The following is a 20,578-nucleotide window of genomic DNA, read 5'->3' on the forward strand; positions in this document are numbered from 1 at the left end:
CACCAGAGTTGTGGCACAGCCCCCAATAACAGCAGTTCGCTGCTCCTACCTGGAAATGCAGTGCACAAGATGTAGCTGGGTAAGACACTGCTGTAGATGCACACCTTTAAGAGCTGTACAAGCGAATATGTCAAATGTGCAAGAGTGATTTGCCATGCCAGAAGCGTTCCTTTTGTCTGTAGTTTTCAAAATGCTTTGCAAAGCAGGTATGCATTGGGCCATCTATACTGAAGGGCAAATTGGTGCAAGGTGACAAAAAAAAACCCAAACAACTCCACAACTGAGCAGCCTAGAGAAGCAGCACTTCTGAGAAAGTGCAGATTCTCACCAGAACCAGCATTAGAAATATTGAGGCATCAAATGAAAACATGAGCTATTGTTTTCCCACTCTCACATTAAATGACATCCATGGCTTTTTAAAACAATGCCCACTTCTAACACAGCCAGCGTCTCAGGCAATGTCCCTCATAGCTACAGACCAAAGGCAATTTCTGGTGCAATACTTCTAATGCAGAAATGCACCTCCTCTATACTAAGGCCCAATTTACATCTACTAGAGCCCAAAGCACCCTAAACACTCTAATTGCCCCCAGAAGCAGTAAGAGTTTCCAATGAGATACAAAATTCAGCAATTAAAAAAAAAATATTTCCTTCAGGTCACCAGAACAAAGTCCTGCACCCAACACGAGTCATCCAGCCCAAACCAAGGCACTGGCACACAGTCTGCAGATGCGATTGAAGCAGAAAATCAGGCTCCCTCTTACAGCACGTTCCCAATAGCTGCGAGGAAGCAGCAGGCATGATGGTCTCTTGTTGATTTCTGACACCTGTATATCCTCATAAAGGACTGCTCTCCCAAAACATATGCCAACTGAATAACCCCTTATTAGAACTGGTATCAATAATAACACCTGTAAGTCCCTCCATAACCAAGTAAATAATCATTGACAAACCACACACCAATTACAACCACCAAGTGTTATGTATATAAGAGACACTAACCATCCCCAGGTGCCAGGGATGAGTCATTTTGGGTGGATGGAAGGGGAGGGAAAGAGGGGAAACAGCACAATATCTTCTTAAACTAACCTTGTTTTCAGTATAGCACTTCAGATCAATAGGCGAATACTGTAATCCCACCACATCCACCTAGGAACTGCCATATAAGAGGCACTAACTCTCACACAAGGTCACCTCATCTCAATGACCCAAGAGTGATTGAATATTAACCACATCAACCACCACAACTTGTCCAAATACAAACACACCCAAATCTAAGCCTACACCCAGTCTTTCCATTTCTTTCAATGGAGGTCAGTGGAAAATAGGGATACAGCCTACCTGGTGTCTAATTAAAAAAAAAAAAAAAAAAAACCACAAACAAACCACCACCAAAAAAACAATCCTGCTGCTAAAACTCTGTACTGACCCAAACTGACATATGAAGCAGCCTTCTTTTCAAGAAAGCCTTCATATTTATACAAAGTAGTTCTCAGCTTCCCACATTGACTGAGGAAAGTAGAAAGTCAGGATTGAACCCCTCAGAGCGTGCTGACACGAGCCAGAACAGGAAGACAGAAAACTGATTCCTTGAGAGCTGTGCAATGCCAAGTAAAACCCAACACCCCAGGTTAAGTAATTAGATCAGGAAATTAATCATTTTGGGGCACAGCATACATAAGTTGAACTAGCCTAGGAATAAATTAGCTCAAGAATGGCAAAGCTGCCACTCTAAATGACATCCGGACAAACAGATGTAATGCTGTGGAGCAGAATCGGATGCCTAGCAATTCCCAAATGATTAATACACGTTCACCTACATATGAAAAAACAGGATACACAAGGCAAGTGCACACAGTAACACTTTTCAATCATGGAAAGTTTGCCTTGGAACTGCAGAACCTCTTTCCTACTTCTTCACAAATGATACAAAAGTTCCCCTTAAATGGTGCTTCAGCATCTGCTTGGAATTCCACCAGGAGAATATACTAATATTATAATATAACATAGTATGTCAAGTGCTGAACATAGCTCACTATATTGATGACAACTTTAGAGAGGGTGCAGCCACAACTGTCACATTCATAGACCTGTCATAAATGTCACTTTAACAGTCAGCAACATACACAGCATGATAAAAGATCATCACACAACACAAGTGAAATGCTCTATTAGAAAAAACAATGATTTTACACCAAACTTTTCAGTAAACAGAGTTGATGGCTCAGGTAACGAAACAGCCTACCACAAGTCACTGACTTCCATAGGTATTATTAAACAGTGCTGTGAGTGACCAACAAATCTACCCTCATACAAGAAATTTTACCCTCTATGAGTATCTGACACGTCATGACCAACCAAGGTATTTGCCCAGATTGAAGCCAAATGGACAGCAGGATTTTCACATTGCTATTATTAAATGCATATTTATTATAAATACACATTAAATATACACCTATATTTAAATATATAAACTATAAATACATAAAACTCATATGCATGTGTAAATGTATACAGCCACAGATACCACACACCAGCCCACCTAAAACACAGGCAACTCTTTCTTTTCTACAATCACAAGATCAATAAACAGCTTTGCACAACTTGGAACAGGGTGCTGCTTGCCCACTACAGAGATCTGGTGTGCCTGCGACCAACGCCGGGCTGCACGTTTTCCATGAGGGAATATGTACAGAGACAAAATGCAAGGTTAATGCTAAGAATAACACATTGAGGAAGTTGATAAATTTTAAATGGGAGTCCAGACCCATAACTCTACAAACTGCAGCAACTGCACTCTGTTTTTTAGCAAGCAAATATAAGTCTGGCGTGGGAAATTCAGTCAGTACATGCAAAGAAATACAGCAAAAAAGTGTCAGTGCACTTATGCATATCTTCGTTCAAATAAAGTAAAAAAAAGATATGCTCCTGCCTTGGTCCTTCAGACATCAGAAGATCATTTTTAACTAAAGCAGAATATACACAACAGAGATATGAGACATCTACTCTATGGCTATACTATAGCCATTAGCCAGTTAAAAATTGTTAAAGTGGTTTTCCTGTAACGCAGAGGGATTTACAAGGCCCTTTGTAGACCACATATTTGGAAACATGAAGGTCATGGTTCAATGTATTCAATGATGGATTGGAAATGACCACTGAAGCTGCTGAACACCCACTTGAAGATACAGTTAATGCTTGCATCAGAGTTGGCAAAACAACAATAATATGCAGGAACAGAGCATGCTGGCACGCATGAATGAAGGAAACCAGCCAGCAGGGGACACCTTTAGGGTGCAGGACCCAAGGATACCGGCAGGCTGTGCACTTGGTTGGAGGAAAACCACATGGGAGTGGTGGCAAGCCATGAGAAGCAGCAGCCAGAGGCTGTACTACCTATTGGGAGGTGGACTGTGTGTGAGAGAGGGGATGACACACGTTTCTCCATACTGCCTTCTGTTTTGGTGCTACAACTGCTCTGCGAGTCCTGCTCAACACAACCCCTGCAGAAGAGAGTATTTCTTCCCCGGACCACAGAAGAAGTTACAGCTTCCCAAGCGAGCACCAGGATAGGACAGTGGCTGGTCAAGGCTGGAATTTTTCCAGGAGTGACAATCTCTGAACAAAGGCAGTGTCACAGGGAAGCTACTAAAAACTGGGGAGGGTGAGGAGGAAAAACACAGCAAAGGACCATGCTCAAGGGAATATATTACCTATAATTATGAATTACCCTCCCCCACCACTGGTATGCAGAAAGAGAGCTTCCCAAAATAGTCCAGCGACACTATAGAGAAACAGGAGCTCCAGCATACATGGAGAAGGTACCTCTACCAACAGAACAGGATCTAGGGTGACCAAATACGTGCAGGCAGTAAGTATTATGAGCAAGGACAGGCAGCACAGGCGGCACTCATGGTCTTAAGTGGGCACAGAGAGCTAAGCCTTACAAAATCAGAGGTTCACTTTAGACAAACACCCCCAAAGTTTAATCTTTATCCAGCCTTTCCCAGTCGCTTCAGTTTGGTTGAAGAAAAGTCTCATCAGGATCAAATTTCTCCAGTATTTCTAGAACCTCCTAATTCCAAAATACACCACAGCCCACCCAGGCCCCTCTGATCCAGGCACACGGCAAACTAGAAGTTGATTTAATTTTAGAAAGTTATACAGATTTAGAGGAAAAAAAAAAAAGAAAAAAAAAAAAAGCTAAACTTCTTTCAAGGTTTGGGCTCTCTCAGGGCTAGGTCCAAGCCCCTGTCAGCACCTCCAGGGCAGTGGCAGCAGCTTGCTTGGGAATTCAACACAACTCCTAGCTCTCCCCTGAAGAGCTCACTGGTTGAAAGCAGTTTTCCCTCATTTCACTGAGGCAATTATATTTATCAGGTATCATGATATTTGCCAAACAAATTTGGATTTCTCTTTCTCACTTTTCTTAGCCCTCTCCAAATACCAGCCGCATACCTCTCATGGTGAATGAATGCAGAGAGCCCTTTACAAGAGGGCTTCAGGCTGAAGGAAAAAACTTTCCTCTAAACTCAAGTCCACCACCACAGCACAGCTTTGGTCACTCTCTGTCTTCTACACCAGAATTCAAACAAAAGCTCAAGAAGCCAGATTTGCAGCTGATGTTACAAAACACTGACGGTGGGATAAGACAGCTCCATCATCACAGGCACCAGCATTCCCCTAAATTCCCCACCCATCCCAACATCCCAATCGCTACAAAGAATTGTTCAAAAGTCAAAACTTCATTTCACAGAAAACATAGCATTCCTTAGAAAAGAACTACTAAGAAATCACATGCTTACAGATTTTGCCAAAAGCCAGGGCATGGCAGCACCTGGGAACTCATAGACACCCAGCTCTGCACAAACATGGTCTTACAGAGCAGGTTTCAGGAAGAACCTGACCTTCCCTTCACCCAAAGCTCACCAGGACTGCTGGGTCTCTGCAAGTCATTTTGAAGCACAAGCATTTCCACCTGGATTTAATTGGGCTCATTAAGAGAACTGAGAACAAACGAAATCAATGAGATCAGGTTCTGTTGGAACATTTTAGTCCCTGGGAATTGTCCCAATTCATAAAATGATGGACTATTTGCATCATAAAAGCTAACTACGCTAAGAGGTTGTGGGATATTGAATGCTTTAGTGAATTATTTCTTTTATGTTGGATGCAGTACAAGGGGAAGGGGAAGCTGCACACAACAGTATTTACAATTTTACTTTTCTTCACGCAGCCAAGGCAATAAGGCTGCTTACATGCTGTGGTTTCTAACTTACAAGATGCTGTCCTTTGCTTGCGTAAAGCTGGCACAATCATGAAATATTACGTTCTGCCTTTTTCTATGTTATTGTAATCCTAACTGGCTGATTTTCACCCTCCCTCTTTTTTCTTTTCTACTACTAGTTCTGGAATTACAGAAAGTACACTTCCTGTAATTTCAAGGAAACTTTTCCAAGACACTTAGCATTTGCTTTTCCATCTGGATAACACTATCTGCTCGATCTCCATGCTGCTTGAACAATTGTCCTTTCCAATCAGTTTTTAGAGCTGTAAGGTAAAAACTCACCGTGTTATAAAGTGCTATTTAACACAAAAGCAAAGAAATCCAGACACGTCCTTCTCCTTTCACGTCTCCTGCATTAGCAGACAACCAAGAACTTCACCTCATTGATGTTTTTGCTTGTTTTCTCAATACTCATGTCCCTGCTTAGATACCAAACTGCAGCCCAGGAAATAGCTTGACACAAGGGGAGCATCACACCTGGAACCAACGGTCCCTCATTTTAGGGTAGAGGGGTAAGCAGGACAGCCACCTGCACCTGGCAGGTTACCAGATGTTCCAGGCTTTAAGATGCTCATTAGAGACTCCTGCTACACATCCTGGTAAAAATTATGGCCAGCTGAGCTCCCAGAGCCCCTGCTAAACATCCGAGGCAATTTATAGTAAAATGTTAAGTATTGGATTAAGATCCCTGTGTCAATGACTGCAGGAACAGTCTCTGTGAGGCTAAATAGTATTTATGAATAAAACAATTAAAATCAGTGAAACCAGGAGCAAATATGTCTCTGATATGCTAGAGTAACACTCACATGTCTCCTGCAAGGGACTGAGCAGGATCCTGCCCCTCTTGGCTTTAGTGTCCCAAAAGGGTCTCCTCCAGATTAAATCCTAGCTATAGTCTAAGTCAAACTCTTCCCAATTTCAGGTGGTGAAAGCAAGCTGGGAGCACAGACCCGTTCTGCTGCCTACCACTGCTCTTTGGCAAGGGCTGCAGTCCCCCTGACAACAGGCTGTACCTCTGTGGGAGCAAGGGCTTCGTGAGGATATGATGACATACACACTTAAACACTGTTTTTCAGGATGTAAAACGTATGCAGATATTTCCATGTTCTGAAAGGTTGTGGTAACGTGCATTTTAAGAAATAAATCTGTAAAACTCATCTAAACTGACCATCTTTACAGTTATTAACAGTGAATCCATTTTTTAAAATTCATTATCACATTTTATTTGTTCCTACCAACTGAACAGCACCTTTTCTGTATTAAACTACAAGTGACTGCTCCCCAGATCAGAAGTTTAGTATTGCCTAATGTATATACCATTGTATATTGTACATACCATTGTATATACCATTATATATACCATTGTCTATGGTACTCATGTTACCTCTTTGAGAGCTGGTATTTACCAGTGGTTTGAAAGAATCCCTTTCTAAATCTCTCGCCATTAGTCTTGCAACAGCAGGTTGTACTCACCAGTCAGGTTGCATTTCTGTAGTTACTTTAAGAATAAGGATTATTTCCACCAAGGCCTACTAACTCCCCAGGTGCTGAACCTTTGGGACATATTTCTTGCAGTCATACCAACCCAATCCATGGTTGTCCCTGATTGTGTGCCCACAACTACTATTGTACGGGAAAATGGAAAGAAACTTTTTCATGAGCTACCATCTTCTTTGGTAGAGCTGGAGATTTCAGGTATATCATCCCTTCAACTTCTTATGATTGTTCATTTATGAAAGTCAAGGAGTTGTATTATTGGAAATATTTACTGACCCCATGCTTTGTTCACAGTTATCAAAAAGCATCTGTTGCAAATGTGACAGCCATTAAATGAGGGCCTTACATTTTGGCTTGCCTTATATTTGCAGATGGAGGTAGACCCCATAAAATGAGATGCTTATTACTTGCTTTGCAATGCCCTTGCAGCAAAGAGTTTAGTATTAATTTTTGTGCTATGAATTCTAAATTCCATCTTGAATTTCATTTTAAGATGCAGGTTACCATAGGAAGTATTTTGAGTAGACAGGAGAGGTCATGACTTGGTGTTCATGTTGACACTAACCCAGAACTGTGCACCACTTCCAGGGGAAGACGGCTTTTCCAGGCTTCCCCTTCCTCGACATCATCTTCCCAGTCGCACTTCCCCGAACACAAACCAGCCAAACTAATGCAAAATGTTCAGGTTCAGCTCTAGAAAGCTCAACACAGTTTGTTGCGTGAGGCTTTGCCTCCCCCTGCCCCCTGGACATCATTTGATACATCCTGGGATTTCAATCGTGTATGCAGAAAAAAACCCACAGAACATAACTTAGGCTGCAGTTTCACAGGCAGTTCAAGGCAATATAAAGTTGAACCGATGCTGAAAGTGAAGGTCCGAGCCTCACGTTACTCACATACTCCTGCCTTCACTCGTGCTTTTGTTCTACAGCCATGAGGCCATGAGATGAGTCCAGATCAGAGCAATAATCTAGTAGAAAACAAATTCCCGTCTTTTTAGAGTTAGTGTTCATTTGGATTGGCAAATCATTGCATTCCTCATCTAATCTGACCTTTAAAAAAAGTATTTGTTAACACTGAATTCATCTCCTAAGATCTACAGTGTGCTGGTGAGCCCTCTTAACACAACAGCGGCACTCTGTATCAAACCCTCCCTGTTTACGCTGCTGTGCCTCTTCTGCAATGGAGCCAAATGGCATCCGACACCAGAAACAATCTGCCCTCATCCAGGTGCAGGCACACAACAGGCACAAACTGACCCAGGCTCTGCTGCCCCAGAAGCAGATATCTAGGCCTTCCCTTTGACGCACTTCCACTGTTGCCACCACACTGCCGGGCAGCAGCGAGGCATGAGACCAGCTCACGGACCCTCCCAAGACGGGCAGCCGGAGGGTCCAGGTTCCTTTTCTCCCTTCCCCGTGCTCGCTCACCCATGGAAAGAGTAAACCACCACCCAATTTCATTATCTGGATTATGGTCTCTACTAATAAGAGGAAGTCCAATTTCAGACTTGATGGTATTTAGGAGATTCAGAGCTGCACATGCACCACCCCCAGCCAGCAAGAGCTCTGAGACCACGGCAGGGGCCAGAGCTACCTACCATCCATCCACAGCCAGCAAGGTTGGAATTTTAAAAGAATAAAAGATTAGGGTGAAAAATGGTCATCCATGGAAGAGTCAGAATGTGTGGATACAAGAAAGACTTAACAAACACAAAAGCTAGTTGTTAGTGCTGCTTTTCAATGAGGGAATGGTTTCCACACTGCTATTCAGCTCCCTTTGCATGCAGTACAGGGAATCCTTTTCCAATGTTTAGGCGCTGTTGAAGGCTAATCAAGATCTCCTAAGTCACCAGGCCTATTACTGTTATTGAATTTCCCTCCATTTCTTATCTTGAGTAGCTATTACGATTCCAGGCATTCAAGTGAACGTCATTCAGAAAAGATAAGGTAATAATCCGTTGATATAGGACCCTCATATTCAGATTTCAGCATACCCAGCTCCCTGTTTATGTTATTAACCATGGTAGAAAAAAGGGGGTTTAAATTACCCTGTATTTCCTTCTCAGATGGTGTGCAGAATAGAAATTACTCAGCAGATGTCATCTACCCCTCTTCAGCAACAGAGAGGAGATTTGTCAGGGTAATTTTGCCTGCTTTCCTCAGGAATGCAAATTTTTGAGGGGTTTCACCCCAAAATGCCTCCATTAACACATCCATTATACCTCTTTGAAAGGAGAGACAAAATGACTCATATCTCTCTGACTAAGCTTTGAGAGAAAAAATTCTTTTTAGAGACAAGGTCCTCTAGACCTCAAGGGAGGAATCTCATTCCTCCATCTTGCTCTCCAATATTAAATTCTTAATATTAATAAAGGAATTAGACCTACAAATCACTGTTCTTCAGTACATATGCTGCAAAAATTACACAACCTGCTAAATCTATGCCAGCTGGTAACAAGTGTTGCCTTTCACATTCAGAACTTCTCAGAAGATGCAGAGCTTTGCCACACAACCATTCTTTGATTCCCAGTAAACCAGACAAAATAACTATTCAGGGTCACATTCACATTAATAAAGTCCTATCTTGATTTGAGCCTTCCCTTAAATGTCAGTATCTTTTCACATGGCACAAGAAATACTCAAGGTCCATGTGACTCATTTATAATCACCAATATAGTAAAGCAGTTTTTTAAATGGGCATACCAAGAATTTCCCAAAGAAGTGTGGAAGAAACAATGTTTCTTCAAACAGAGCAAAACCCACACAGGAGGGATAAGCCAATCTAGGAGCTTGGTGGGGAGACCCCTTGTCCTTCATCCCATCACTCCTGTCATTCAGGGCTCTACCTCCTCCTTCTCCCTTGCACCAGCTCTGAAACTCGACAGACTCCTTACTGACCTGCTTCAACTCTCCCGAGCAGAAAACACCATTTTTTCCTTTCTGCCTTGTTAATAAAATGCATCAGCCCCCAGGCAGATGCAGCAAGTGCCAGAGCTGGCTGGGGGGTGAGTCGACCTTTCGGTGGCAGTGGACCAAGCACCCACCCCCAGCCACGTGGGGCAAGCTGCGAGCAGGGTGCTGGGGTGCTCTGCCGGATCAGTGACCCGACCCGGCTCAGGGAGTGTGTCAGAGAGGGATGGGGAGGAGCAGAGCAGAGAAACTGCTCTCTTCTGGTGGAGGCAACCTGCTACATCACCTCGAGTACATCCTTTTCATCCCAAACCTCCACTCACTTCTTCAGCAGGTGAGCACTTATAGGTCTGGCTGTGGTCATTCGGGATATTCCTGCCCCTCTCTGGGCAGGTACCAACCAGCTACGGGGTTGGCACAAAGGATGATCTAACTGTACTTCAGATGCAATAAAGTGGGAAGCCCAGTACCTTCACCTTAAACCACTGAGGAACTGAGCTTAAGCTGAAGGGTCAGAAAGTGAAGTTTCAATTTCCAGAGCTAATGTGCTGCCAAGGTCTGTAGGCTCAGCAGGCAAAACCTGAAATGTCCTACCTTATCAATGACAGAGCACCACCGCCTGAAGCTCCGTCAAGTAAGATTCACACTCAAGGTCAGCAAGAAAAGACAGACCACACAATTAAAAATATATAGTACAAGCCCCTTAGCTTTACTGCTATACTAGCAAAATGAAAAAACAAAAGTACATCTCGATCATAAACAAAAACGAGATCTTGGGACTTCTTTGCATACGAGGTTGCCAGATACATCCTTTTAAAAAAAAAAAAATGCAAGCTGTACACCTAATGATGGGATGGGATGGGATGGGATGGGATGGGATGGGATGGGATGGGATGGGATGGGATGGGATGGGGGCAGAAAATGGGAGGAGTGCAATTTCTTTTTCAAAGTAATGTAAGAGTTGAATTGGACATTTAAATGATATTCTGGAAAAGGGTCCATCCCCTGCCCATGTATTCAACCACTGAGGTATTGGTTTGCTGCATTCTACATTCAGCAGTACAGCAGAGAGAGGAGCCGGCAGCCTACCAGCAACTCCGGTGACGACGTGCCCTCCTCCACAAGCGACACACTGTGCTGTAATTCCAGCTCGTACACTTGGACTGGGGGTAAATCCGGGGGTACAGCGAAATCAGCTCATGCTTCAACCATGATGCACTAAGCAAAGTGTTACGTTCCTGTGCTTCGCGGCACACCGTTGGGAGTATTTTCGGTAGCGTGCAATCTGTTCAGCTGCGTGCTGAATTTGGTCTAATTTTTGTATTAACTTGGGCCAGGCGGCAAACCCCAAAGCCCAGAGAAAGCAAAAGCACCAGAGTTACAGCACACCCACTCTACCTCAAGAAGGCAAACTGAGAAAACCCAAACAAATAAAAAGCCCCCAAGAAACTGAGAGGACTAGGGAGTAAAAATCAAAAACGCTGATTCGATACATTTGAAAACCCCTCATGATCATACCAAGCCATGTTAAATCCATAATTATTTCAAGATCTATACCATTACACCTATCTCTACAAATTTAAGTCTTTGCTGCAATTTCTTTCAGATTATCAACTGAAGCAAACATGCAAGACTCAGTCCTAACCAATAATTAGTAAAAATCCCCATCTTCCAGATCCTCAAAGTCATTTTAAGTGCCCCAACTAGTAAGAGAAATATCACATCTCTAGTGGGCAATAGCAAAGACCTTAGAGTTCCTTCTCAGCATAAAGCTCTTGAAAAAAGTTTATTTTTATGCAGAGCTTATCAATTTATTGCAAGGTATCAGGAAATTTCTGAATCGTCTGACCAGCTTCACACGCTTCGCTGAATTTTGAAATGAAAGCAAGAGAACATTTGCTTAAATCAACAACATAAGTCACCAGTTTAAAGGTTAAGACTTGATTGTGCAGCACAAGAAATAGACACTTATCTTCCCAGTTCAATGACTTCAGGTTTTCCGAACAGTGGCACATAACGCTGTGACAGATTGTTTTGCAGGACACTTTTGCAGAGACAGAAACAGAACAGAGTGCAGGACAAGCGGCCTCGGAGCATTGCTCACTTGGAGCAGGGCAGAGGGTGGCTCAGGCCCCGCTCTCCCCATGTACTGGCACGCCACTAGCCCGCTGGGAGACACTTGGTGGGCTGTTACGCATCCCGTCCCGGCAGTCTTGTCAACACACGGAACGCTGGCATTGACACCAGCACCGTTGTGTTTCACATGGGGCAGCTGCTGGAAAGCTTCCAGGGCTCTTCTTCCAGCCAGGAGCCACCAAAGCCAACCCCAGCACCCTCACCAAGATCCTGTTCAACCAACAGAAAACCACAGGGAACATGAAAGTACTGCGCTGATGGAGTACAGCTGTCCCAGATATGTGAAACATAGCAATAAATAAGGTCCTTATCTAGTGTGGCAAGAAAAAGGCAGGCTGAGGGGAAGAGGTGGGCAAGGAAGAGAAGTAAAGAACATACCTAAGGAAGAAAGAAAATCTGAAACTAAATGCAACATGCAATCCCTAACTAATGCAGTTTTAGTTTGACAAAATCCCAAAAGTTTAGTTTCAAAATCCCAAAAGTGAGTTAAGACATCAGTTTAGACACCAGTCAAACCAACAGCTACTCTCTGTTCCTGCAAAATACTGAAGGCCTCCTCCTTGCAGCCATGGTATCTGCCCCAGGGATGCCTGGGCAAGGACCTGGCCGTGCCTGGTGCTACTGTGCAGGCAGCACCAAAAAGAAGCTTCTTCACAAACTAGTTTGAGAATCGAAGGACGCAATTCTGAACCAAAACGTCACACCAATCCATAAAAAAAGGATGATCACTGTAGCCTGCCTGTGTTGTCATACATTGCTTACGTTTGTTTTAATTTTAAACTGAGAGTCAGTCCAAGGTTTGTTACACAAACATATGGCACTGGTATTACATTCTACCTCATATTTATAGAAAGTATGGTGGCAGTCCAGAGATGCCATAATGTTAACAACATTTATTATTAGTATGACAAAAGAACAAAAATAAGCCTGTAGAAATCGTGACTTAAGTCTAAGGGACTGACTGGAATAAGGGACTGTACTGTGGAGTTACTAGATGAAATTCCTCCAGTATTACTGAACACGCAGTTCCCAGGATGCCAAGTATTTTGTTATATAAATATACCCTCAGAAAGGTAATTTGTATAAAACCCCAGCCCTGAAAACTGATTAACACATTTAATGCTAGCCCGATTAACACCAATATGCCCTCAGCTGGGTGACGGGAGCGTTGAGGCAGAAGTCCGCATTCCTGCAAGTGAAGAGGAACAAGGGTTTTGGGACAAAGGGTAAACCTTAATTATGCCTTTTTTATTACCCAAACTACCATTTCCTCCTTACCCCAGACAAGCCAGGAAGGCTAATGGCACACCCCTATAGCCCCATAAACCATGAGATTGATAAATGCCATTACTAGATTTTTCCACTCCAGCTGTTAAGCTACAAGCAGCAAAGGTTTGATCTTTTACCCCCATTTACAAAAAAAAAAAAAAAAAAAAAAAAAAAAAAAAAAAGAGCAGCAGGATACAGAACACTGCTAACGCTCCCGAACCTTCTGGAAGCGTTTATTAGCTTTGGCGGCCAACCAGTGATTGCTGGAGTGGACTGGAGCTGTGGTGCAAACTGGTTAATCTGTAGCTAGACATATGTGGGAGCGGGTGGTGGGGGTGGCGTTCAGCAAGAGACAGTGGCTGCCCGGCAGACAGGGCTCTAACAGTTCGAAGGGTTACTTTGCTTTTTTTTTTTTTTTTTCCAAAAAATTTTATTGGGAGAACTACAAAACATTTACAGTACAAAGTTTACAGTCTCACACAATTTGTAGTGAACTGACTCCCGAAAAATATATTACAACTCAAGTTGACTTATCCTTTAGTTACATTCAAAACATACTTCTGTTAAAGTAGTCCAAAAGAGTACATAGTGCTCAATCTGTACCTATGTACAAACAAAACTAAGCTACTGCTCATTCATCCACCGTCCAGGAAAGTTTTGGAAAACTCCCGACTTTCTACGTAAGGAAAAAAAAAATTACAAGTTTTGGAATTCAATTAAACAAGATATGTTCATGTACTGTATATAAAGTTTCAGATCCAAAGATGGCCTCCATTCTTATAAAATAAAGAGTGGCAAAATTTTGCTGTAGTTAAAAACCCATCCCTACATTCAAATTATCTCAAGCATTAAGAAAAATACTTATTTGGTTGATAGAGATTTAAGGCAAGCATGGACCCTCAAGAAGGCACTGTGAGATGTAATACTGGGACCCCCAATTATTGCTACATACCTTGAGACTATATCACAGTGTGACTGGTGGAGTTAGGCAACAGAAAATACTTTTTGGTTAAACAAGTCTGAATGAGATTTGCCACTTTGAAGTCTGATTGCTAAGTCAGTCTTTTTTTTTTTTTTGTCTTTTTTTTTTTTTTTTGCTCGTTTGTTTTTCAACTCGGACGGGCTACAACCATTTACATTCTAAAACAACCCATAGAAATTCCTCAAACTACTTCCACAGCATCGAGACCGATTTCTATAAAGAAACCATGCAATCTTTCAGATTTACGTAAACAAGGAAAGAAATTAATGAAATAAATATTACATACAATCTCTTAAATTAAGAATTTTACTCATTTACAATAAAATAACCAAGTGAAGTTACAAAAAGGCATATATTACTGTGAAAAGAACACACTCCACATTTCGCCGATTAATAATGGCAATCATAATTTAAACATAATAAAAGAATATATATCTATTGCTTTTCATCATACCCGATAAATACAGTATGAACAAATTACCAATGTATACTTTTCACAAGATAATAAATAAGTTAAATAGTTTCATATTGAGTTGTGTGCAGTGACTCATTCATGCAATCAACTCAAACAGCTAAAAAAAAAATAAAAAAAAAAATCAGCAGTTATTCTCCAACAATTACAAACTAAACTCAGTTGAGTGCTTCCAAATAAAGCAACAACAAAAAAATTGTTCTAAGCCAAACATCCACTAAGTGGTGGCAATGGAACCAATATTAAACTTTGGAATGAAGGTTTTAGCATTTGTTATAATAATAATATATAGATATATAAAAAAAGGTTGTTATCAAGGCATATTCTTGGCAGGATGTTGGATTTTTCTTTTTTTTTTCTTTAAAAGCTTATAGGTTTAGTATGTTCTGTGTTTTTATTTGAACTGGATTGCAAGACAAACTAGTTTGTAACTTTTTTGCGTGTACGTCTGAAGGTTTGGAGGAGCTGGACAGGCAGGACTGGAGCTCCCCGGATTGTTTGTTGCTTTCTGGTGGTGTCTTTTCTAATGCTTTTTTTTTTTTTTGAACACAGATGGAATGGCTGCTGCTGGTGCGTATCATAACTTGTCTCCAAAGAACAACAACAAAACCCCGAAACAAAAATCCCCTTCTTCCAAGGTCTCTCTATAAAAATAGGTTTGTTCAGTTCGCGTCATTTGCCCTTTTGCAAAATGCTTTTTTGTTTTGTTCAGCTCTCGGTGTATATATAGATAGATATATAGATATAAAAAAAAAAAAAAAAAGAAGAAAAGGATTCACTTTCTTCGCTCGCTAACTTACTTGCTCGGCAGCCGCAGGGCCGGGCGGCGGCAGCCCGGCCCCCCTCGGCCCCCTTAGTCGTCGGAGATGGAGAGGCGGCTGAAGATGGGCAGGCGGCGGCCCGAGTCCAGGCTGGGCGACTCGGAGCCGCTGAGGGAGCCGGAGCTGAGGGAGCCGCTCAGGTAGCTCTCCCGGTCGGAGAGGGAGTCCGGGGGGCTGGGCGGCGCGTCGAAGACGGGCGACTCGGAGAGGCGGCGGAGGGGCTGGAAGCTGAAGGGCGGCGAGGCGGGGGGCGGCGGGCAGCCCCCGCCGGGAGGCGGCGGCTGCTGCTGGCAGCGGTAGTAGGCAGCGGCGGCAGCGGCCGCGGCGGCGGCAGCGGCGAAGTTCTGGGTGTGGAGGGCGAGCGGGGCGATGAGGCTGCCCAGCTCCTGCCCCGAGAAGGCGAAGGCGTTGTTGGCGCAGGGCGGCGAGAGCAGCTCCTCGCAGTAGGAGGCTGAGGCGGGCGGCGGCGGCGTGCGCGACCCGCCGGGGCTCTCCAGCAGGGCGGCGTCCAGGCGGCCGCCGGGCGGCGGCGGCGGGGCGGCGTTGTGGGGGTGCGGGTGGTGGTGGTGGTGGTGGGCGGAGAAGCCGGAGAAGCTCAGGCTGTGGTGCAGCTTGGGCCGCTCGCCGCCGCGCGGGTGCCCGAAGCCGCCGCCGCCGCCGCCGCCCAGCGGGTGGTCGCGGGGGGCGAAGGCGCGGAGGTCGCCGGTGCTGCCGGCGGGGTGCGGGTGGTGGTGCGGCCCCGCGGCGGCGGTGGGGGGGGCGGCCGTGCCCCCGCCGGGCGCCGGGCGGCGCTCGTCGGCGTTGTGGATGAAGTGGCAGCGCGGGCCGTAGGGGCAGAAGCCGATGGTGTGGAAGGTGCGGCAGAGCTCGGTCTTGTACTTGGGGTGGCGGGTGAGGCTGCGCAGCTCGTGGAAGCCGTGGGCGAACTGGCACTTCTCGCCGTACTTGCAGGCGCCGCTCTCCTCGAATGGGCGGCACAGCTCCGTCTTGTAGCGCGTCGAGTTGATGGGGGCCCCGCCGCCGCCGGAGCCGCCCCCCTTGCCGGCCGCTGCCGCCTGCTGCTGCTGGAGCTGCTGCATCAGGTGCTGGCTGCGCTCGCCGTTCTCGCTGAAGGAGCGGTCCCGGAACTTGTTCTCCTTGTTGAGCAGAGCCGTGGGGCTGCTGCTGCTGCCGCCGCCGCCTCCGCCGGAGCCCGTCTCCTTCAGGCTGCCGAACGAGGAGGAGGAGGAGGTGGAGGAAGAGCTGGAGCCGGTGGGGCTAGGGAACTTGGAGCCGCCGGCCAACGCCGGCAGGTTGCTGGTCGAGTGCCGCCGCAGGAAGCCCGGCGCGAAGCTGGAGCTGGGGGGGGTCACCGGAGTGCCCACGGCCTTCTTGTCCAGCATGCTACCGAGGTTGGTCAGGGACTTGTCCGTCTGCCGGGGCGGGGGGAGAGGAGAGAGGGGCGGGGGAGACAGGGAGCGGGGGGAAGAGAGAGGGAGGGTGTTGCAGGGTGACCGCCAGCCCACCGCCGCGACTCCCGCGGGCGCCCAGCGCCCCCTCCGCGGCACCGCCGGGCGCTGCGGGCGCACCCCGGAGGTCGGGGCGGGGGTCGCGCCGCCCAGCCGGTGCCGAAAGCGGGCCTCCCGCAAGCGCTGGCGAGCCAGGGCGAGCGGGGCAGGGCCGGGGAGGAGCCCCCTTACAGGCTTTGCTGCATGCGCAACTTTTAAAAAGTTCCTCTTGGCAGCGCAACACTTGCGGGCGAGAGCCTGCAGCGCATCTCGGCGCCTCTACAACTTCAAAAAAGCCCACCCCAAAAGCCCCAGCAGCGAGGGTGCAGCACGCCTCGCCAAGGCTCACAGCCTTGCATTAGCCGCCTTGCAGCAAGACCCGCGCTGCTTTAACCCCGCCAGCTGTCAGGCGGCGACCCGCCCGCAGAGCCAGCCGCACGCCCCGTCCCGGCCGGGCGCGGGCCTCCCGCCCCGCCAAGACCCGTCCCCCGGGCCGAGCAGCCCGCAGCGCCCTCCTGCAAACCGCGGCACCGGCCCGGCAGCCCGGGTCGCGCCTGGGGAACCACGCTACTGCCTACCTTGCACAAGAAGTCAATGTCGTAGAAGGCAGATAAAAGTGTCGTCGACATTTCTAGATCCTGTAATGGTCGGAAATACAGGAAGGACCGAAAGATCCCGCTCTCCTCGGAGGGTTTGGAAAAGCCACGACTAGATAGGAGGGGGCCGTTTGCTTGAGATCCGAAATGGTCCCGTCTCCTTCCCGGCGGGGCGGGCGGGACGGCGGGTGCCGGGCCGAGGCGGCGACGGCGGCTGCACAGCAGCGGGCGAACTGCGGTAACTCCGCGGCGCCCCGCGCCGCCCCCATATAAACGCCGCCGTCGCGGCCCGCGGGGGCGGTGCCCTGCTCCGCCCGCCCCGAGCCGCCCGACGGGCCCGCCCCGGTCCGCCCCGACCGGCCGGGCCGCCCCAAGTTTTGCAGAGAGCTGGGAGTGCGGGTGGGGTACTGGGGAGCGGCAGCCCCGTGGTGCAGTCCCCCCGTCAGCCTCCGGTACACGCGGGCCGGGTGCGCCCGCAGCAGGGGCGGGACGGGGCGGGGGGAGCGGGGCAGGGGCCGCTCCCGGCGTGGAACCGGCCGAGGCAGAGCAGCGCGGCGCCTTACGCGCTCGCCCACTGCGACGCGCCGTTCTTCGCCCCCTCTCCAAATACCCGGTACCCCCGCGGTTGCTGCGGCCCCAGCCCCCGTGAGCGGGCCGGGAATTGCCCGCGCAGCCGCCGGGCGGCCGCCCCGGGCGGGTGGCGGCTGCCGCCGACCGGAGGCGGGAGCGCGGTGCCGTGGGAGAGGCGCGGCAGCGCCGGGGACACTTCTTCCTCCCGCCCCACCGAAAATAAACTATGCCACGTAATTGGTTTGAAGCAAAGGTCGGTCCCGCGCTGCCCCAGTGCGACCGGCGGAACGGCGGCAGGGCACGAGCAGCGCGCCCCGCCGCTTCTCCTCACTTTTGGGGAGTTCGTTTTTTTCTTTTCTTTTTTTTTTGGTTGGTTTTGTTTTTCTTTTGTTTGGAGTTTGGGAGAGGTTGGCGGGCAGCCGCGGAAGTGAGGCGGCGTTAACCCTGACTTGCCGGGCTGATATGAGACCCCCCCCACCCGCGCCATTCATTCCCTTCCCCCCGCCTACCGCCGCGCACCCGTCCCACGCTCACCCCCTACACACCTCACCCCCCGCCGCGGCCCGGCAGCCGCCAAGGTCTTGTGACCTTGCCTGCGCCAGCCTCTCGCCGCGGCCTCCGCCCGCCGCCCCGGGAGCTCCCCCGCCGGACTGCCCCCCGCCGCCGGGACGAGGGTGGAGGCAGCGGCAGGTCGCTGGTGGCGGGGCTCCTTCCCGGGGCCGGGAACGGGCTCGTGTCCGAGGCTGGTTGGGAGCCGCGGTCTGAAACATCCCCGCCCCCCCCCGCGCCGATAAGGCTGCGCAAACACGACGTGGGAAAGGCGGCGGAGGCAGCGGCCCCGCACACTCCCTCCCCCGCCCCGTCCCCTCCCGCGTTTGCTCAGCCCCGGGACAAACGGGAAGGGGAAAATGGACGGACGTGTAAAGTTTTATTGCTGCTAAAGCCAGCGGAGGCGTTTGATCCTCTTTAGCTTCCGAGTCGGGATGTCAGGCCCTGGAACTCCAAGGGTGCAAATCTGACCACGTCAGCAGGAACCCTGGGCTGTGAAAACACATTTGCAAAGGAAAGCAACTTGGGGGGGGGGAGGGCATTGGAGCACTTCGCGTCGGGTTTTCGCACTCGCCCCCCCCGCCGCCATGCGGCTCACGCTCCCACGTGCTTCCTCCCCTCCTCCTCCCCCGAGGCTGCGCGGGGCGGGGGGGGCAGCAGGCGGGACCCGCCGGGAGCACCCCTGGCAGCCCAGACCCGGGTGCTGAGTGAGGGCCCCGGGCACCGCCCGTGAGCCGTCACCCAGAGAGGGAACAAGCCTGGCCTGCGAAGTTAGGGCTGAGCTTAGCACCAGAGAGCGAAAATCCGCCCGGGAAAAACTAGGAGCTGGGGGAGAAAAGCCCAAACTTCGTTTTTTCCCCTGTCCCGGCACTTCCCTTAGGCAAGTCCCCCGCTCGCCGGGCGCCTTTGGAAGCGGCGCAGCCGGCCCCGCTTCCAGCCCGTCCCCCCTCCTCCCGGCGGCGGCTGCGCGGGGATCTGCCACCCCCTAGTGCCCGCACCGCCGGGAGCCTGTTCTGCTTTCACAACATTTACCTCCCTCCCACCTTTCCCCCCGCCAGCCCTGCGGAAGGGTTACAGCTCCTGAGCCAGCAAGGCGGCGGGGCCCCGCAAACGGGCAGCCCCCGGGGGGCAGCGGGACCCTTAGGGTGCATCGTGTCCCTTCCCGTAGGCCTACCCCCGTAGCCGCCCCCCGGCCCACTGGGATGCGATTGTGTACCGACCCGAGATCAAACTCTTCCTCCTCCCAAACACCCCCGTGATGAACACAGAGCAGATCCTGCCCGCTAGTGAACTGAGGGGACAGCTGGGCGGTGATAACCATGCGAGGAGCAATGTGTCATCGTCATTTCGAGGAATACTTTGATAAACTGACTTTGATCAAACACATGGCAGATAAGTACTCCGGTACGAGATTTTGCTAACCCTCTTCTGCAATTGCTCCTTAGGGTTTAAAGGTTCTTCATTGAGTAGTTATATAGTAACTCGAGTCACCAGCAGTCTGTGGTGAAATGTATGTGCGCTGATACAATTTTTTTTTATTTGCTCTCTATAAACTAAGGCAGGATGACAGAGGTTTCAGTTGGATTTTAAAACCATGATAAGGAAGACCTGAGTTTTCGAGCTATTTGGTTTACCGATTAACCAAGTCCTCAAGGCTTCACAAAGTTACTAAAATTTTATGGTCACTGTGGATCTACTACGATGCTGTTACCTGTCTGCATTTATCCACTTGTTGATATTGAATACATATGCATATGCATTTAAAATTCTACCCAATTAAAAAAGAAAAGCCAATGCTACTAGATAGCCTTATGCTAACCACTGACATGAGCAAGGTCACACAACCGTACGGTAATTTTGATACCACCCAAAGTTCTGTTTGTTTTCTACCATAAAAGCTGTTGCTACACTAGTTCAAAAATGTTGGCAAGGTGTGGCAAAACTGGCAGCTGTTAATTAATTGCGCAGGTCTTGACTATTTTTAAGAGCGACTTCCAGAC

General features: G+C 48.3%; 1 protein-coding gene across 1 annotated transcript; it reads right to left on the reverse strand.

Moving 5' to 3' along the window:
- Positions 1 to 14,375: 14,375 nt before the first annotated feature.
- ZFP36L2 (ZFP36 ring finger protein like 2) lies at positions 14,376 to 17,691 on the reverse strand. Its single transcript, XM_068425068.1, has 2 exons — positions 17,442 to 17,691; positions 14,376 to 16,788 (listed from the first exon to the last, which is right to left on the reverse strand). Exons 1-2 carry the CDS (start codon positions 17,490 to 17,492, stop codon positions 15,409 to 15,411), a joined length of 1,431 nt encoding a protein of 476 aa, XP_068281169.1. The 5' UTR covers positions 17,493 to 17,691; the 3' UTR covers positions 14,376 to 15,408.
- Between the last annotated feature and the right edge of the window lie 2,887 nt (positions 17,692 to 20,578).

The sequence above is a fragment of the Nyctibius grandis genome, chromosome 1, assembly GCF_013368605.1.
Source record: "Nyctibius grandis isolate bNycGra1 chromosome 1, bNycGra1.pri, whole genome shotgun sequence".
Classification (NCBI taxonomy): Eukaryota; Metazoa; Chordata; class Aves; order Nyctibiiformes; family Nyctibiidae; genus Nyctibius; species Nyctibius grandis.

Excerpts from the sequence above, each read along its gene's own strand:
- ZFP36L2 (XM_068425068.1), bottom strand. The coding sequence starts at position 17,492 with ATGTCGACGACACTTTTATCTGCCTTCTACGACATTGACTTCTTGTGC. Across the intron at positions 16,789-17,441 it reads ACATTGACTTCTTGTGCAAG|ACGGACAAGTCCCTGACCAA; the intron begins GTAGGCAGTAGC and ends CCGCCCCGGCAG.